Source organism: Cuculus canorus, chromosome 2 (assembly GCF_017976375.1).
Source record: "Cuculus canorus isolate bCucCan1 chromosome 2, bCucCan1.pri, whole genome shotgun sequence".
NCBI lineage: Eukaryota > Metazoa > Chordata > Aves > Cuculiformes > Cuculidae > Cuculus > Cuculus canorus.
Window position 1 is genome coordinate 69,990,451 of NC_071402.1, and position 14,878 is coordinate 70,005,328.

Below are 14,878 nucleotides of genomic sequence, written 5' to 3' on the forward strand. Positions count from 1 at the left end.
TCTTTGTCTAGCTTTTTCCTTCTTGAGACCCTCTGCTTGGTGCTTTGGAGATGGAGTTCTGGGCAGCAGTGCCCAGAGACTTGGCCTGCCTGTGACTGCCCTAACACTTTATTGCAGGGGCTGGATTGAGGGACCACCTTGGTCAGCATTTTCTACTCTTCACTACCATGCGCATCACCTACCTTTCCTCATGCACTCTGTGGGCTTGTGTTGCAAACAGATGGACCACTAGTGGTTGGGAAGTGCTTTGTTTAAAGTTCATAATGTTATGGCACTTCTGCTCAGCCTTTGTTAGGAAAACAGCCTCTGAGGTCCTCTGTTGTACTGAATGAGGCTTCCAGAACAGGCGTCAAGCTGAGGCTACAGCACCACCAAGCAGTGACTTGCTGTGTCTGAAGGGTGGTCGAGTGTCTCCTCTAAGTTATTTTCCAGGGAGCACTTTGGCATGGAGGAATCTTCGCTGGAAATTCTCCTTTGGAGAGTTCTGTGCATCCTTCCTTGGATGAAGGAATTGCTGGAGCCTCTTAGCTGATAGCTTTCCTTTTTTTCCCATGTGGAACCCTTTTTCCTTGTGCTGAGACAAGGGAGAAAGAGTGGCGTTCTTCTCCACAGGTGCAAAGGGTCCTTCAGAGCTCCCAGCCAGGACACCCATGGCCTTAACATGCTTGTGACATGTTCATGTTGATTGTGTTTCTCAGCTGCTTTATCTCCCTCTGTTCAAGGTTTCAGCGTGGAGCCAAACCGCATAGAGGACCTGCCCTGCTGCAAGACTGAGACATTTGAAGTACGCTTCGACCCAGGAAGTGCCAACCTGCCTCTGGGAGAGGTGGACATGCTCCTGCCTATCAAGGTACCACCTGCTTCCTCACGTCCCTGTGCCTGCACTCCCTCTCAGGGCAGGTGGCAGGTTGGGGATAGCAGCAGATGCCGCCTGGGCTCTCAGCTGGATGCTCTTCACTAGGTAGCAGAAGGCCCCACGTTTCACATTCGCCTCCGTGCCAACGTGACTCTGCCATCCCTCTGCATCTCCAAGGACAGCCTGGAGTTCTCCGCTGTGCAGTGTGGGCAGTGCCAGGAAGAAACTGTCCAGTTCCATAATCAGCTGCAGGTTCCCTGTACGTGGTTCCTCACCATCAACGAGCCTGTTAAGAAGGTAAAGCACAGATAACGTCTAACACGTAACTTCTTGGTTGGTTTTTCTTTGCCTCTTTTGCCTTTTGTTCCCCTGTGGCTGCTTCAGCACTTGGGCCACAGCTCATTCAAGGATGCTTTTGAAGGTCCAGCGCAAGGCTGGTTCACCTGGACCTGTTCCTGAGCTGATGCTTCACTTTTCTGCCACCTTCACCCCTTCCTCCTCTTCTGAGAGCAGTGCCTCCCCATCTGCTCGCTCTCTAGTTCTAGGCCAGTGGTGGCTGGAGCTGCTTTGAATGTGAGTGCTCTCAGCACCATGGCAGTATCTCAGATCACTGCAGGAACTGAGGGTCTGTCCTCCCAGACCAAGGAGGCATCACACTATTGTTTTTGTGCTCAGGTGGACAAACAAGTGCGAGGGAATGTGCGTCGGAAGCTGCTCCAGGAACGGAAGAGCAAGCCCCGTGTTTTCACAGCGCTGCCCTCGGCTGGAGTCCTCTCGCCAGGACAGCGATGCAATGTGCGAGGCAGGTTTTCACCCACAGAAGAGGTGAGATTGGTGGTTATCATCCCCAGGAGGTCTGGCAGGGCAGTGTGGTAATGAGAGCCCAGCACAGGGAGACGGAGATGAGTCTGCCATCCCATGGAGCTTTCTGCAAGCCCCATACCCACTATACCTGTTTCCCCCGCAGCACCCTCTTCTGAGAGGCACTTTGAAATCCCCACAGGGAGCTTGCGCAGAGAGCATCAGGGCACTGCAGTGTGGCTCCCTCTCTGCACGTGGTGGGAAGTCTGCCTGTTTCCTCTCGTCTTCACCCTTGCATGGGTGTATTTGCAGGCTGCAGTGCCTTTGTGCAGAGCAGCTGGCACCCTCACAGGGGATGATGACCTTGGAAGGACTGAGCTAAGCTAAACCTGCTGCTGGTACCAGCAGACAAAACAGGCACCAGACACCTTTCTGGGCATGGCAGGACAGTCACCTGTAGTGGTTTGCTGCCAGCAGTCCCTGTGGCTCTGGCAGAGCCTGCCTGCACATTGCCAAGGAGTTTAAGAGTCAGCATAAATGATGGAGCAAGCATTCCCGAAGGCAGTTTGCCCGGGGCCATGGTGATTTGGAGACTGGAAACGTGTAACAGTATGGCCACAAGTGCTTCCATGCTTTGCAAGAGTCCCAGGGATGTTTTAACTGCTAGTAGAGATGTAAGTGTCTTGTCTCTGGCTTTGACCAGAGGCAAGGACTGAGCAGAGAGGAAGGTCCTTACTTCTGTCCAGTGAGACCTCATCTACCTCTTCCATGTAGCTGATGTTTGCCTGATGCAGCAGTGCCAGGACTGTGTCTGGGCAACGTAACCCTGAAGACCTTTCTCCAGAGCATTGCACTCCCTCATAACTAGGTGGAAACATCTGATAGACAACTTTAGATCATCCAATACCCAAATATCCAGTTACACTTCACACTAGGACTTGTCTCAGTTACTTGGAGCCAGCATGCAGATGCTGTAGCCCCTGCTATAATTAAATATCGGTTTTCCATTCACTTTAGTGGTACTACTGACTACCTTGATCTTGGAGTAAGGGTTGATTTTGAGACACTGTCACGTGGAACTTCATGAATGAGCTTTATACACTTCCCTCTTTTCAGAAGTCCTACAAAAGCATTCTGAAGATTAACATTTCCCAGAGCAGCCAGCGTCTCCAGCTGCGGGTCTCAGGGCATGGGCTGGAGCCCCACCTGGAGTTTTGCCCCAAAGTTCTTGAGCTGGGACCGTTGCTGCCAGACAGCCATGGGGTGGAGGGGACAGTGGTGGTGAAGAACCCGTGCAAGTTCCCCATTGAGTTTTACTGACTGGAGTTTGACAAGGAGTACCTTGCCGAGGAGCAGGTGAGAGGGAAGGTCTGGTCCCATGGGCACGCTGCCGTAGCTTCGCAGTGCTCCAGTGTTCCCAGGCTAATGTCAGGGAAACGGAGGCATCTTCCGGACAAAGCCTGGTGATGTTTCAAGGTCAGCCAAGCTCTGCTGGCAGGCTGTGGAGATCCTTGAATAGTCTGTGTTGTTGGGATGAAGGAATGCAGGAACAGATAGGTTGGCTGGGGAGTCTGTTAATGCAATGAAGGGCAAGAAACACATCCTGTATATGATTTCTCTTCCCCATGTGCACAGATCCTGCGGATGCTGAAGGACTACAATTCCCAAAACAGCTTGTTGCTACCTCCACGCGCCCCAGGTGAGAAGCTGCCTGTAGAGGTGCTGGAGTATTATGAGGACCAGAAGAGGCTGCAAGATGAGCAGGCAAAGTCCGGGACGGTGGAAGCAGCAGGCCAGGCCAATGGTGAGGCTTTGACATTTGGGCTATCCTGAGTGTGGGCACAGCAGGGAGTTCAGTCCACACACCCTGACCTTGACCTTGGTCTCCATGGAAGGCCATGCTTTTAGCAGCCACCCATTCCCCAGCGTGGTGGAGGAATTCCCAGAAGAAACATACATCCTCTGCCATCCCTAAGCACAGCCAAAGTTCATACCTGGCTGGGAAAATAATCAGGGTGTCGCCTTGTGTCCCTGAACCACAAGTAGGGTGGGATGAGTTCTTCAGCCAGTAGGACCAGGTCCAATATCGGTAGCTATTTTATATTTGCTATTCTATGATTCTGTGATTCTATGATCTGTGGAATCCTGAGAAGAGTCTGGGGCAGGAACAAGTGAGAGGGTAGAGAGGTTTTCCCCAGCTTTGCCAAAGGAGCACTTTTTTAACCCAGGAGCTGGTGGGATCTGTATCAGGGTGATACTGTTCCCTTTCCTAGGCGGTGCCCTCTGTGACACTGCAAAGTGAGATGATGTTCGGGGACCCCTTAAGGGCAGAGCTTGGAGGTCTTTGAAAATGCTGTTATGGTGAATTCAGAGCCCAGCCACCTCTATATTCCTAAAGCACCCAGCCTTTGGATAATCGCTTGGTCCCCAAATGGAGCCTCTCACTCTGGACTGTGTAAAATGCCATTCCTGCCTGTCCCGTCCCTTACCCAACAGGACTTGAGACAAAACTCTCATGAGGACCATGTTGACAGTTGGTGGAAGGAGGTTTGGCCCAGTCCTTTTAGGTATTGCCAGATGCTTGTTCTTTCCTCCTGTCACCCATCTACTCTGACCAGGCACCTTCATCAATATCTAGGGCAGACCCTGATCTGCATGAGCCTGAAGGAAGGGTGTGGTGAGAACTTGAGTGTGATGTTGATTTCAGCAGAGTCTCCTCTTGCAGAGTCTGAGGGGATGGGGAGGGTGCTCAGGATCACAGGTAGGCAGGACTCTGACTCTTCTACCTGGTTCTACACAGCAGAGCATTGGCAAAGCACTGCCAGCGGCGAGGAGGCTGCAGGAGAACAGGATAACAGCCCTGTCTACAGAGCCGTCGCCCGCCACCTTGGCATTGATATATCTGCAGAAGGGCGTGCAGCCCAAAAACGCAGAGGAATTGTCGTCATTATCCGTGGGGCACCCCTCACAGGTATGTGAGCTACAGCCCTTGGCTGCAAGGAGAGAGGGGAATTGGGTGGACCATGGCACTTTGTTGATGAGTCCAAGTGAGGTAGACCACTAGGCTTTCATTCCCCAAAACAGGATGATGCCTGTTGTCTTGTGGGACCACACTGCCTACAGTCTCAGGGAGGGGGTTGAGTCAGCATCCCTGGAGGTATTTAAAAGATGGGTAGATGAGGTGCTCAGGGACACGGTTTAGTAACAGATAGGAATGATTGGACTCGATGATCCAAGAGGTCTTTTCCAACCTGGTCATCCTATGATTCTGTGATTCTATGTTGCCTCATGGGAGCAGTTTCTTACACCTCATGATCCCCAAACCATGCCCAGATGTTGTCTTGGACAGCGCCAACCAACACAGCCTGGAGAATGGTCAGAGTAGTGGTGGGACAAGGCTCAAAACCCTGTCCCAGAGTTGAGGTCACCACAAGGGACAAAGTCCTCAGCTGAACACAAGGTGGAGACAACGCACTTGGCTCTAGATTTCAACACTTGTAGCCATGTTCAAGCTGCCTCCCTTATGGCCTTCCCTAGAGGGGCACTTGCCTTCTGACTGTCCTTGAGAATTTGGAATCCCATATAGGGGCTTTTCAGGGCCTGTTTTGAAAACATCTCATGTGCAAGTGTCGCCAAGCGGTCATCCTCTCTCTTTCTCTCTCAAGGAAAGACCTCAGCAGCGACTGCCCTGTCCAAGTACTATGGCGCTGCCTGCTTGTCCATTGACGCCGTGGTGAAAGAAGCCATCTCAGACAGGAGGAGCTTGGCAGGGCTCCGTGCGCGGGAGCTGTGCATGGCGGCTGCCTTTGAGCAGAGCTTCAAGGAGGCAGAGGATACCGGTAAGGAAAGATGCTGGACCCAGAGCAGTGCTTCGGAAACCTACCAGGCCCGTCAGCTTCTGCTTGTTCCAGAGAAGTTTGACTACCCTTGGGTCTCTTTGGGAGCATGGGTGCAGCATGTAGAAATGCAAAGCCCTTTCATAAAGCATCTCTGTATATTGGAAAGCAGCCTCTGTTTGAAGGGCTCGGGCAGGGGTACGATTCCTGCCCCTGCATGTCTTGGCACATGTTCCTTTTTCCAGGAGTGATGAAACACACCTGTATGTGTCTCAGAGGTTTTAATATTTCCTCAAAGCTGAATCCACCTTGCTCCTCATGGTTATCCAGCAGAACTGCTGCCCATTTTGATGGGAAAAAATCCCTCCGAAGTATCTCATTGAGTGCCAGATGGCTGACTTTGAGTGTGGCTTCACAAACATGAGATGAAGAATGAACTCTCTGGGGATTTCCAGATGAGAGAGGCACTGCAGGTGAGCCCTTTTCTCCAGAGACTTTTCCTGTACGTGCAATCAGGTCACGCAGCTCGTGCATGTTTTGTGGTTCTCCACCTGAGACCAGAGACTTACAGGAACCTTCACTGGCAGCTGGTGCCCTGATCTATGCAGGGTGAGGCCAGACCTTGGCTCTGGTGGGAGAAGTTTTGCATCGCTCAGCTTTGAACCCTGAGTTGAACCAGTTGAGTTGGCAGCTGGTGACTGAAAGAAGGGTCTTGGGCCTGAGTGGGGTTATCCCACATGGAGGATTTGGCACCAGCAGAGATGGCTGATAGAGCTGGGGCAGGGCTGTCTGTTACGGTCTTTGTGTGAGAACGCAGGATGGGTGCAAGGTATGGAAACTGATGGTCCTGGAGGACAAATCCTTGGCTTGATCTATAAGAGAGCTACTGTGCAAACGTTGTCACCGGCGTGCAGGTTTGTTAGGAGGGACATGGGGCTGTGCCTTAGAAGCTTTCTGGCTTTACAACAGTAGCTGACGGTGTGCTTTACCGTGCCACTAAGAAGCAAGGAAGGCGCTGCTTCTGGAAGGCAGTGCTGCCTGTGCCCAGCTGCTGGGGTATGCGTGCTGCATCCCTGTCAAAGCAAAGTGTTGTGCCCGATGGGGAGGAAGGTGCCTGCTTGCTCCCCAAAGCACAGGACCAGCTGCAGCCCAGCTGAGCCATCTGTTCCCTCCGCAGGTCAAAGTGCAAATGTCTCCACCCGCCGCGAGTTCAGTGCAAAGGGCAAGCGCAGCTTCAAATGGAAAGAGGCCCTGCGGTCTACCAGATCCCAAGTCCAGGTGAGCACTGCAGCAGGCAAGAGGAAGAGAGATGGGCACACGTCCCTCTCTCAGAAACAGCGTAAAATAGATAGAGCAGGCTCCCAGGGAAGCGCAGTTAGCTCTGGTTAATGCACAAGACCTTTCTGTTGCCTTTGAGAACCATAGAATCACAGAATGGTTGAGGTTGGAAGGGACAGTTAAAGGTCATCGGGTCCACACCCCCTGCAATGAACAGGGACATCTCAAATTGATCAGATTGCTCAGAGCCCCATACAATCTGACCTTGAATGATTCCAGGGATGGGGCATCTACCATCTCTCTGGGCAACCTGTTCCAGTGTTTCAATACCCTCAGCATAAAAAAAAAATCTTTTCTGGTCTGAATCTCGTCTCCTTGAGGAGATTCAGCCCTTGTCCTGTTTCTACAGCCCTGTATACCTGCACCACGACGGCTGAGCATCAGTGGCAGCACAGCAGGAGAGACGGGCTTTATGAGCTGTGTGCTGCCTGAGGACTTGCTGGTGGCCATCCTCTCTGAAAGGCTGAAGGTACATGGGGTGGGGGTCAATAACACATTCCTGCTACAGCGAGACAGGGAGCAAGGTGCCCGTCTTCTTCAGAGAGGAAAGGAGCTACATCTACTGTTGGAAAAGTCCTGGGCTGTGTGCAGGGATCCTTGGGTGAAGCCATATTGGGAGTGTAGAATCATAGAATCATAGTTTGGGCTGGAAGGGACCTTAAAGATCATCTAGTTCCAACCCCCCCTAAAGCAAGCTGCAAGGTCTCTATAAGGTCTCCTCAGAGCCTTCTCTTCTCCAGGCTGAACAAGCCCAACTCCCTCAGCCTGTCCTCGTATGGGAGGTGCTCCAGCCCTCTGATCACTTAGTAGCCTCCTCTGGACCCATTCCAACAGCTCCATATCATTCTTCTGTTGAGAATTCCAGAACTGGACACAGGACTTCAGATGAGGTCTCACAAGAGACGAACAGAGGGGCAGAATGCCCTCCCTCGCCCTGTTTACTACACTTCTTTGGATGCAGCCCAGGACACGGTTGGCCTTCTGGGCTGTGAGTGCACACCGCCAGCTCATGTTGAGCTTCTGATCGACCAGAACCCCCGAGTCCTTCTCTACAGGGCAGCTCTCAATCACATCATCCCCTATCATGTACTGAAAACAGAGATTGCCCTGACCCAGGTGTAGGAACTTACCCTTGGCGTTGTTGAATCTCATGAGGTTCTCATAGCCCCACTTCTCCAGCCTGTCTGGATGACATACCATCCTTCCGGTGTGGCAAAAGCACCACTCAGATTGGTGTCATGACCAAGGGAAAGAGCAAAGCTGATGCACTTGGAGCAAGCTGATGTCCTTTGACATTTGGATTTGCTGACAGCTGTGAGCCCAGTACATGCGATAGCTGACTTACTCTTTCCATCTAACTTTATCCTCAGCTGAGTGACTGCTACCAGGGAGTGGTGTTTGATAGCCTGGAGACCCTCTTTGCACGCAACATGGCGTCTGCTCTCCTCTGCCTGCTTAAAGCTGTCGGAAATCGACCTCATATCTATTTTGTGAACCTGTCCCAGGATTATGCTTCTTGGAAAGCCAGGGAGACAGCAGTGAAAGAGCACAAAGGTGAGGCTCTTCATTGCCTTGCCTCTCAACTATTCTCTCTCAAGCCCTCAAGCTTTCCCACGTGCATTTCTGTTTCCAGCAGAGCTTGCAGGAAATGTTTTTATTAATTCTTCAACCTTCCACATCAGTGTGGGCAGCACTCAGCTCACGATTGCTTACAGCTGATGCTGTCAGGCTGACCTTACCCTCTAGCATTAGAGTTTTGGCAAGCCATTGCAGCTCATTAATTAACCACCAGCCAGCTGTCCACAACATGGGTGCATGTGAGCCAGGCAAGGACAGGAGTTCATTGACTGGTGGAAGTTTGGGGGGTGATTTGAATTTGGAGCAGGGCTGTCAGCTCCCCAGTATCTCCTGGTAGGATGGTGGGCTGGGTCATGGCATGCAGGACTATGAGTCCTCACAGCCTGCACGCACTAACAGTTTCTCCTCTGGTCTGTGCTGAAGAACGGGAGCGGGAACAAGCTACCAGGAGGGAGAAAGAACGTCTCTGGGAGGTGAATGAGGAAGAATACGACAGCCTCACTGAGGAGGAGAAAACTCAGCTTCATAACAACATAAGACAAGTTCAACGTGAGAGGAAAAAGAGGTCTGTAAGCCTTCCAAGAGTAAATCACCAAGACAGTATCCCTGAAGGGTTTCCCTACTCCAGAGACCTTGGGTGAGCTCAGAGAGGTTACAGAGCAAAGGCCACAGGTGCCTATTACAAGTGGCACAAGGATGGCTGGTTCCACCTCCATGGTTCCCAGCAGAGGAAGGATGAGAGCATCTTTCCTCTGTTTCAGTGGCAAGCCCTCTGATTTTGACACTGCCTGCCGGTAGCTGGGCTCTGCGCTAGCCTTGCCATTGCACTTCTGAGTGTTTCTAAGTTAGTGGATTGTCTTATGCAACCCCTTCTTCACCAAACCAGATGGATCGTGGTGTCAATAGCCGTGAGGTGCAGTGGTGCTAGCTTAGTTTTAGATACCAGTCCTGCCACAGGTGAAGTCTTCCCAAGGTTTTCCTTACTGACACCTGCCATAGAAGCTGGTGTCTCTTAGGCTCCCCTTCAGCTACACCAGTAGGTGAGCCTGGGAGAAGCTCTGGTCCAGCAAAGCAGCCCTGTTTAGGAGGATGGATAGGACAAGCGTGAAACTGGGATGGGGGCCTGCTTAGAGCAAGTGTGTGTTTCAGCACTTCTTCAGCCCAGGCTGAAAGTTTTTGCCCTTGGATGAGATCATGAGGGCCGCTTTAAATTGCGATTTCCAGGACAGGGAGCACATGATTCTTACTTGGTTTTTCAGAGCCTGTTTTGCAGGAGGGTATTTCCTGCAGTCTCTCTTTTCCCATCGATGTGATTATTCTCATTAAGGAGCAGACCCTGCAGGGAGAAAAAGGGCTGAAAAAGCCAAGTATTGGTGCAGGGATAAGTAGGCGTTAGTGGTGTGCAAGCTGATTTGTGCTGGGAACTCGGAGAGGGCTTCAGGCATCGGTGCAGAGAGAAGGTGGAGCCATCCGCAGTGGTGTGCGGGAGATGTGCAGGTGGACCTTCTTCAAGAAGTCACACACTTGAGACCTGATGACAGCAAGGCTTAGACTTAGTTGGCCCTGGAGGTCCCCTCCCACCTTTCCTCAATGAGGGTGTTCCCGGTCTCCCCAGGTTGAGGGGAGTCCATAGAGATGGTCTAACGGTTCTGCCTGGTCTTAGGGTCAATAGTGAAGGGCAGGACCAGCTGGGATTGCAGCGAGCCCAGATGGTGACTCTTGGGGATATTTCATGCTTGGCTTTCTCAAGGGAGATGGAGCAGCTGGCTCGAGAGCTTGACAAAAAGCAGCAGCAGGAGTTCAAACGCTTGAAGAAAGAGCTGAGGGAATCCTCTAAGGTGGAGAAGAAGCAACTTGGAAAAGACAAAAATACTGCTTTGGGGAGTAAAAGCCAGCCTAGAGAGAAGCAGGTAGGTGGTTCTGTTTACAGAGATCAGAAAAGCCCTGGGGATCTTCCCATCGAGCTGTACTATACCCTGAGAAGCCAGCAGCCACACACAGTGCTGCGGACGAGTACCTGGCTGCGAGTAACATGTGGGACCATCCTGGGAAACAACAGCTTGAGTTGCATCACGCTGCTGCTTCACCAGGGGTGTTTTCTCACGGATTTGGGGGAGCTTCTCTTCTAGGATCATGCTGCCTTTGAGTCATAGCTTCACCTAATTCCATGCATCCACTGTGAAGCCCTACATAGTTTTTAGTCCAGCATTTCTCTCGGCTCTGCACATGACTTAACATCTCTGAACCGTGACCCATCTAGGATGTGGTGTCTTCTACATGTTTGGCACAAGATACCACTAGGCCTTAGGTATTCTTACCAACTAGACTTCTCAGTCAGTCCACCACAGGAATGCTCAGCATACCAGAAAGGAGCCCAGAGAAGTGCAGAGGAGTAAGGAGGTGTCTGAAGTTCCCTGTTTCAGTTGGGAAACTCTTCTGTTTCTCAGCTGGTTTGCAGGACTCCTTATCAATCTGACATTGGGGAGTGTGGTTTTAGGTGAGCTACACTGGCTACCAGCTGTGTGCTGAACTGAGAGTTGTAGAGCAACGAGCACAGGTCTTGAACAAGGCTGAGGCTGCTCTTGCAGACATCATTACTGTCCTACAGCATTTGAGTTGGTGCTTTGAAATGCTCACTGCCTTTTTCTGCTTCTCCTGCCCAGAACATGAACACATCCACCAGCGTCATGTCCACCAGCATCCTGCTTAGTGTCACCAAATGGGTAAAAGAGAAGGGATCTGTGAAGAAGGATCCAAGCTCTGTTGCAAGTGACAAGGAAGTCACAAAGCAGGGGAGCAAGGTTCCCCTGATTGCTGCCTGCCCGACAGTGGATGTGGAACGTGCAGCCCCGGGACTGTGTGAAACTGAAAACAAGGCCTTGGGTGACAGCGAGAAGAACTTGGCCCTGAGGTTTAAGATCTACGAGGCATCACAGAAGGGCGTGGCATGTATTTTGTCATCCTGGGACAGAGCTCAGGGTATCCTGCTGTCCCCTCTGAGCCACGCAGAAGACCATCACAAGCATTTATTCATCTCCAGGAGCCAGAAGGATAGAAAGAAGGAGAGGCCAACTGAAGGTGTGCAGAGAGAACGAGTGGCTGGGAAAACCGGAGGCTTTTGAGAAGTCCAAGTTAACCGTTCTGGAAGAGGAAGCTACAGAAGAGTCATCCATAGGCCAAGATGGCAGGGTGCCCTGCTTGGAGATGCAGGTGCTGAATACAGAAGACGTGACTAGGAAGATCCTGGAGAGTGGCAAGTTGCCAGCAGCAGAGCAGGTAAAGCCCTGTGAGGGTCAGATGCTGAGCTTGCCATGGTCTTTGCCCTGGTGTGTCCTACCAGACGATGGCAGCACAGAGCCTCGTCCAGGCCACTAATTCTATTCCACAATGACTGCACAGCAGCCAGGTGGCTGGGGAGGTTCTCAGCAACCCTCGTAACGGTGGGAAAGAGGGAGTGCTTTCTGTAGAAGCATCCTGTGTTCTCAGTTTCCCAGCCTGGAAATAATGAAAAATGGTCCCAGGGTGGGGCAGATCACGGTCATTGTTTCCTTCAGCTGAGCCACTCAAGGGAGAGGTTTCTCTCTAGGTCCCACCTGTAGGTCCTGGCACTGCTCTGGAGCTGCCAGCCCCATTGGGGGTTAAAAAAGCACTGCACTCCATATGAAAAAAAAGTGCCAAAAGGTCAGTGCCTTTAAGGAGTGTGAGGATGAAGGGGACAGGATCATAAACAGGGTTTTCTCTTATGCTTTAGATCCTGGATGAACTGGGTCTGGGTCCCTCGGGGCCTCCTGTTCCTGCTACTGCTTTTTACTCTGTGGTCCATTACCCAGAGAAGCGGATGGCCCCTGCAGCAAAAGCCTCTGAGCACTTCTTCTTTGTTGCACCAGAAGATGCCACTGTGGAAGACAAAATGAACGATCCCTCAGGTCACTCAGATGTGCTCACAGTGAAGGTACAAGAGACCAGGCTGGATGGGGGACACGGTGGTGGGGAGGATGGAGAAGGATTGCTGTGAATGGGCAGTGAAAATGTGACAGGGTCCTGTGTCTGCAGGCATCCCTTTTGACTGTCCAGAATAGACAGCTCTGCTTGAGACACAAGTTCTGTTAGGTGAGATAAAGAGTTACCTAAAGCCCTCAACATCCCTTGAGGATAGGGTCCTCGGGGATGAGAGGGTCCTGGATGAGGAGGTGTTGTGGGCAAAACAGTCCAATAAGGAAGATCAAGTCCCTGGGCAGATGAGAAACCAGTAGAGGCAGGTTATGTATTTATTCTCTCTTGTATTGGTTAAGAGAGACACAGCTTTATTTCCAGAATGAGGATGTCTCAGAGCAGGCCTCACCGCTCCCTTTTCTCTCTCTCTCTCCTTGGTGTGAAGACATCAGAGGAGCTGGCCACCCCGACCATGGGTGGGTTGAAGGACCAGAAAGCTTTGCACAGCCAGCAGACTTCCAGGAAGAGACTGAGCCCCAGCCAGGGCAGGAATGGTCACTGTCATGAACCCACAGATTCCCCCAATGTGAACAAAAGTGGTGTGGACACGGTCCCATCCCCAGAGAGAACTGCCAGGTGAGCTGCGAGGAAGGAAGTGATCCCTCTACTTTACATCCATCTCACTGAACGAGGTGCCTCATCCACAGCTCTGCAGGGATGCTCTGCTGGCACCTCCAGGGGATGGCGAGTCCATGACCCTCTTCTTTATCTTGTTTGCTTGTTAACAAGGTCTGAAGCCTCCTCATCAGTTGCTAGGCTGAGTCACTGCCGGTGGATCGTACCTGCCCATGGAGAGGTGGAACTGAAGGTCCACTTCAGCTCCACGGAGCTGGGCCACTTCAAGCAGACGCTACATTTTGAAATCCTGGGGACAAAGCGTCAGTACCAGCTGCAGTGCAGGGGCACCTGCCTGTATCCCGCCATCAGCCAGGACCCACAGTAAGGCTGGCTGTTCCCCTGTGGGAACATTCACAGAAGCTGGAGGCCACGATGTTTTTAAAAGACCTTGAATGGCGAGATTAAGAATATGCAAGTTACGATGATGTAGAAGAGCATGTAAATATGCGCAGTCACTCAACCAATTAAGTGTTTAGAATAGGCGCACAGACAGTAGTAATTAACCAATAAAATTGTAAGCTTGAGCATGTGAACAGTCAAGGAAACATATATACGTTTAGCCTTCTGATTAATAAAGGGTCTTCAATTTGCACTCCGAGTCCGTTATCTTCAATCTCCTCATTCTCCCTGAACTCAGAGCCAATACTGCCCTTCGTAGCCCGGTGAACTTCTGACTTGGACACAGAGTGCCACCTGAGCTGCCCAGCATCACTTCCCACGCTAGGAGCTGGGAACCAATACTGCTCTCTCCAGCACCAAGAAGGAATATGGCTTTCTGAGCAGGTTTTCTACTTGGAGCGTCTCACAGCTCCTCGTTCCCTATTTTTTCTGCCCGGGGTGGTATTCCCTCAGTGGAGGAAGAGCAAGGCGGATGATGACATTGTCTTCAAGCAGTATGTCGTGGACACAGGTGTGTTCCACTTTGGACCACTGCTGTGTGGGAGGTCGAGAGACTGGTACGTGCTCCCCACTCTAAGAGAGCATCCTGATGTGCTGCCTGCTTGGCGTGAGGTGTTGGGATGGGTTGTCCAGGGTCCTGTGCTTTCATGGACACACTGGGAGGCATGCTGTTCCGGTGGCACAATTCAGGGCAGGCCCAGGCAGAGACTTGGGAGATACACGGCGCTGAAGGACCATGGATGAGCGAACTTGAACAGACAACACGAACATGAGTTCTGGAGGAGCTGGGGAAAGCTGTAGCTGATCTTCCTACTTGGTGGGTGCCCTGATGGCCAGAGCCACAGGCTGCTTCCAGCCTGAAGGTGACTTGGGGCAACTTGTGTCTGCCGTCCGCATCTCAGTTTCAGCACCTATGAAATTAACTTTCTGGTGATTTTTTAAAGGGCTTTGAGCTCTACAGGTAGACTGAACAAGCAGTTCTTCTGCTGATGCTTTGTAAACCTTTAATTAATCTGCAATATCAGCATAACTTTATGATTTGATGTGCCACTGTATCGGTGGGGGAAACCTGCAGAGGAATCCAAATGAGAGTTGTGTTTTCCTGATCCTCACTGCTGGACAAAGTCTGCCTGAAAAAGTTGTCATTGTAGCTGCTGGCATATTTCTGGGTTTGACTTTGCTCTTCTTTTGTTTGTTTCATATCAGAAGCACAGTTCTTGTCACCACAGGAGCTCAGGAGAGCTGGTGGCAGTTGGTCCTCTCAAGGAAATTAAATTCAAAGTTTAAAAAGCAAAAGAGGATCTTTAGCTGGGCTGATGAATGGTCGGGGACGGGGGTGTCTGTTTGCTTTTTTAACCTCTGAATCGCGAGTCCTTTTTCACAGCTGAGAGAAAGGACATTTATTAAATTTAGCATTCCTCTTGGGAATTGATCCTTTCTGTTTCCTTCCCTGAAAGTT

General features: G+C 51.3%; 1 protein-coding gene across 1 annotated transcript; it reads left to right on the forward strand.

Annotated features, from left to right (window-relative positions):
- The first annotated feature begins 2,949 nt into the window (after positions 1-2,949).
- On the forward strand, positions 2,950-13,275 carry LOC128851371 (hydrocephalus-inducing protein homolog). Its single transcript, XM_054059709.1, has 12 exons — positions 2,950-3,013; positions 3,293-3,461; positions 4,458-4,628; positions 5,323-5,496; positions 6,671-6,771; positions 7,181-7,300; positions 8,202-8,385; positions 8,833-8,974; positions 10,160-10,319; positions 11,073-11,685; positions 12,161-12,361; positions 12,788-13,275. Exons 2-10 carry the CDS (start codon positions 3,302-3,304, stop codon positions 11,529-11,531), a joined length of 1,671 nt encoding a protein of 556 aa, XP_053915684.1. The 5' UTR covers positions 2,950-3,013; positions 3,293-3,301; the 3' UTR covers positions 11,532-11,685; positions 12,161-12,361; positions 12,788-13,275.
- Positions 13,276-14,878: the final 1,603 nt, after the last annotated feature.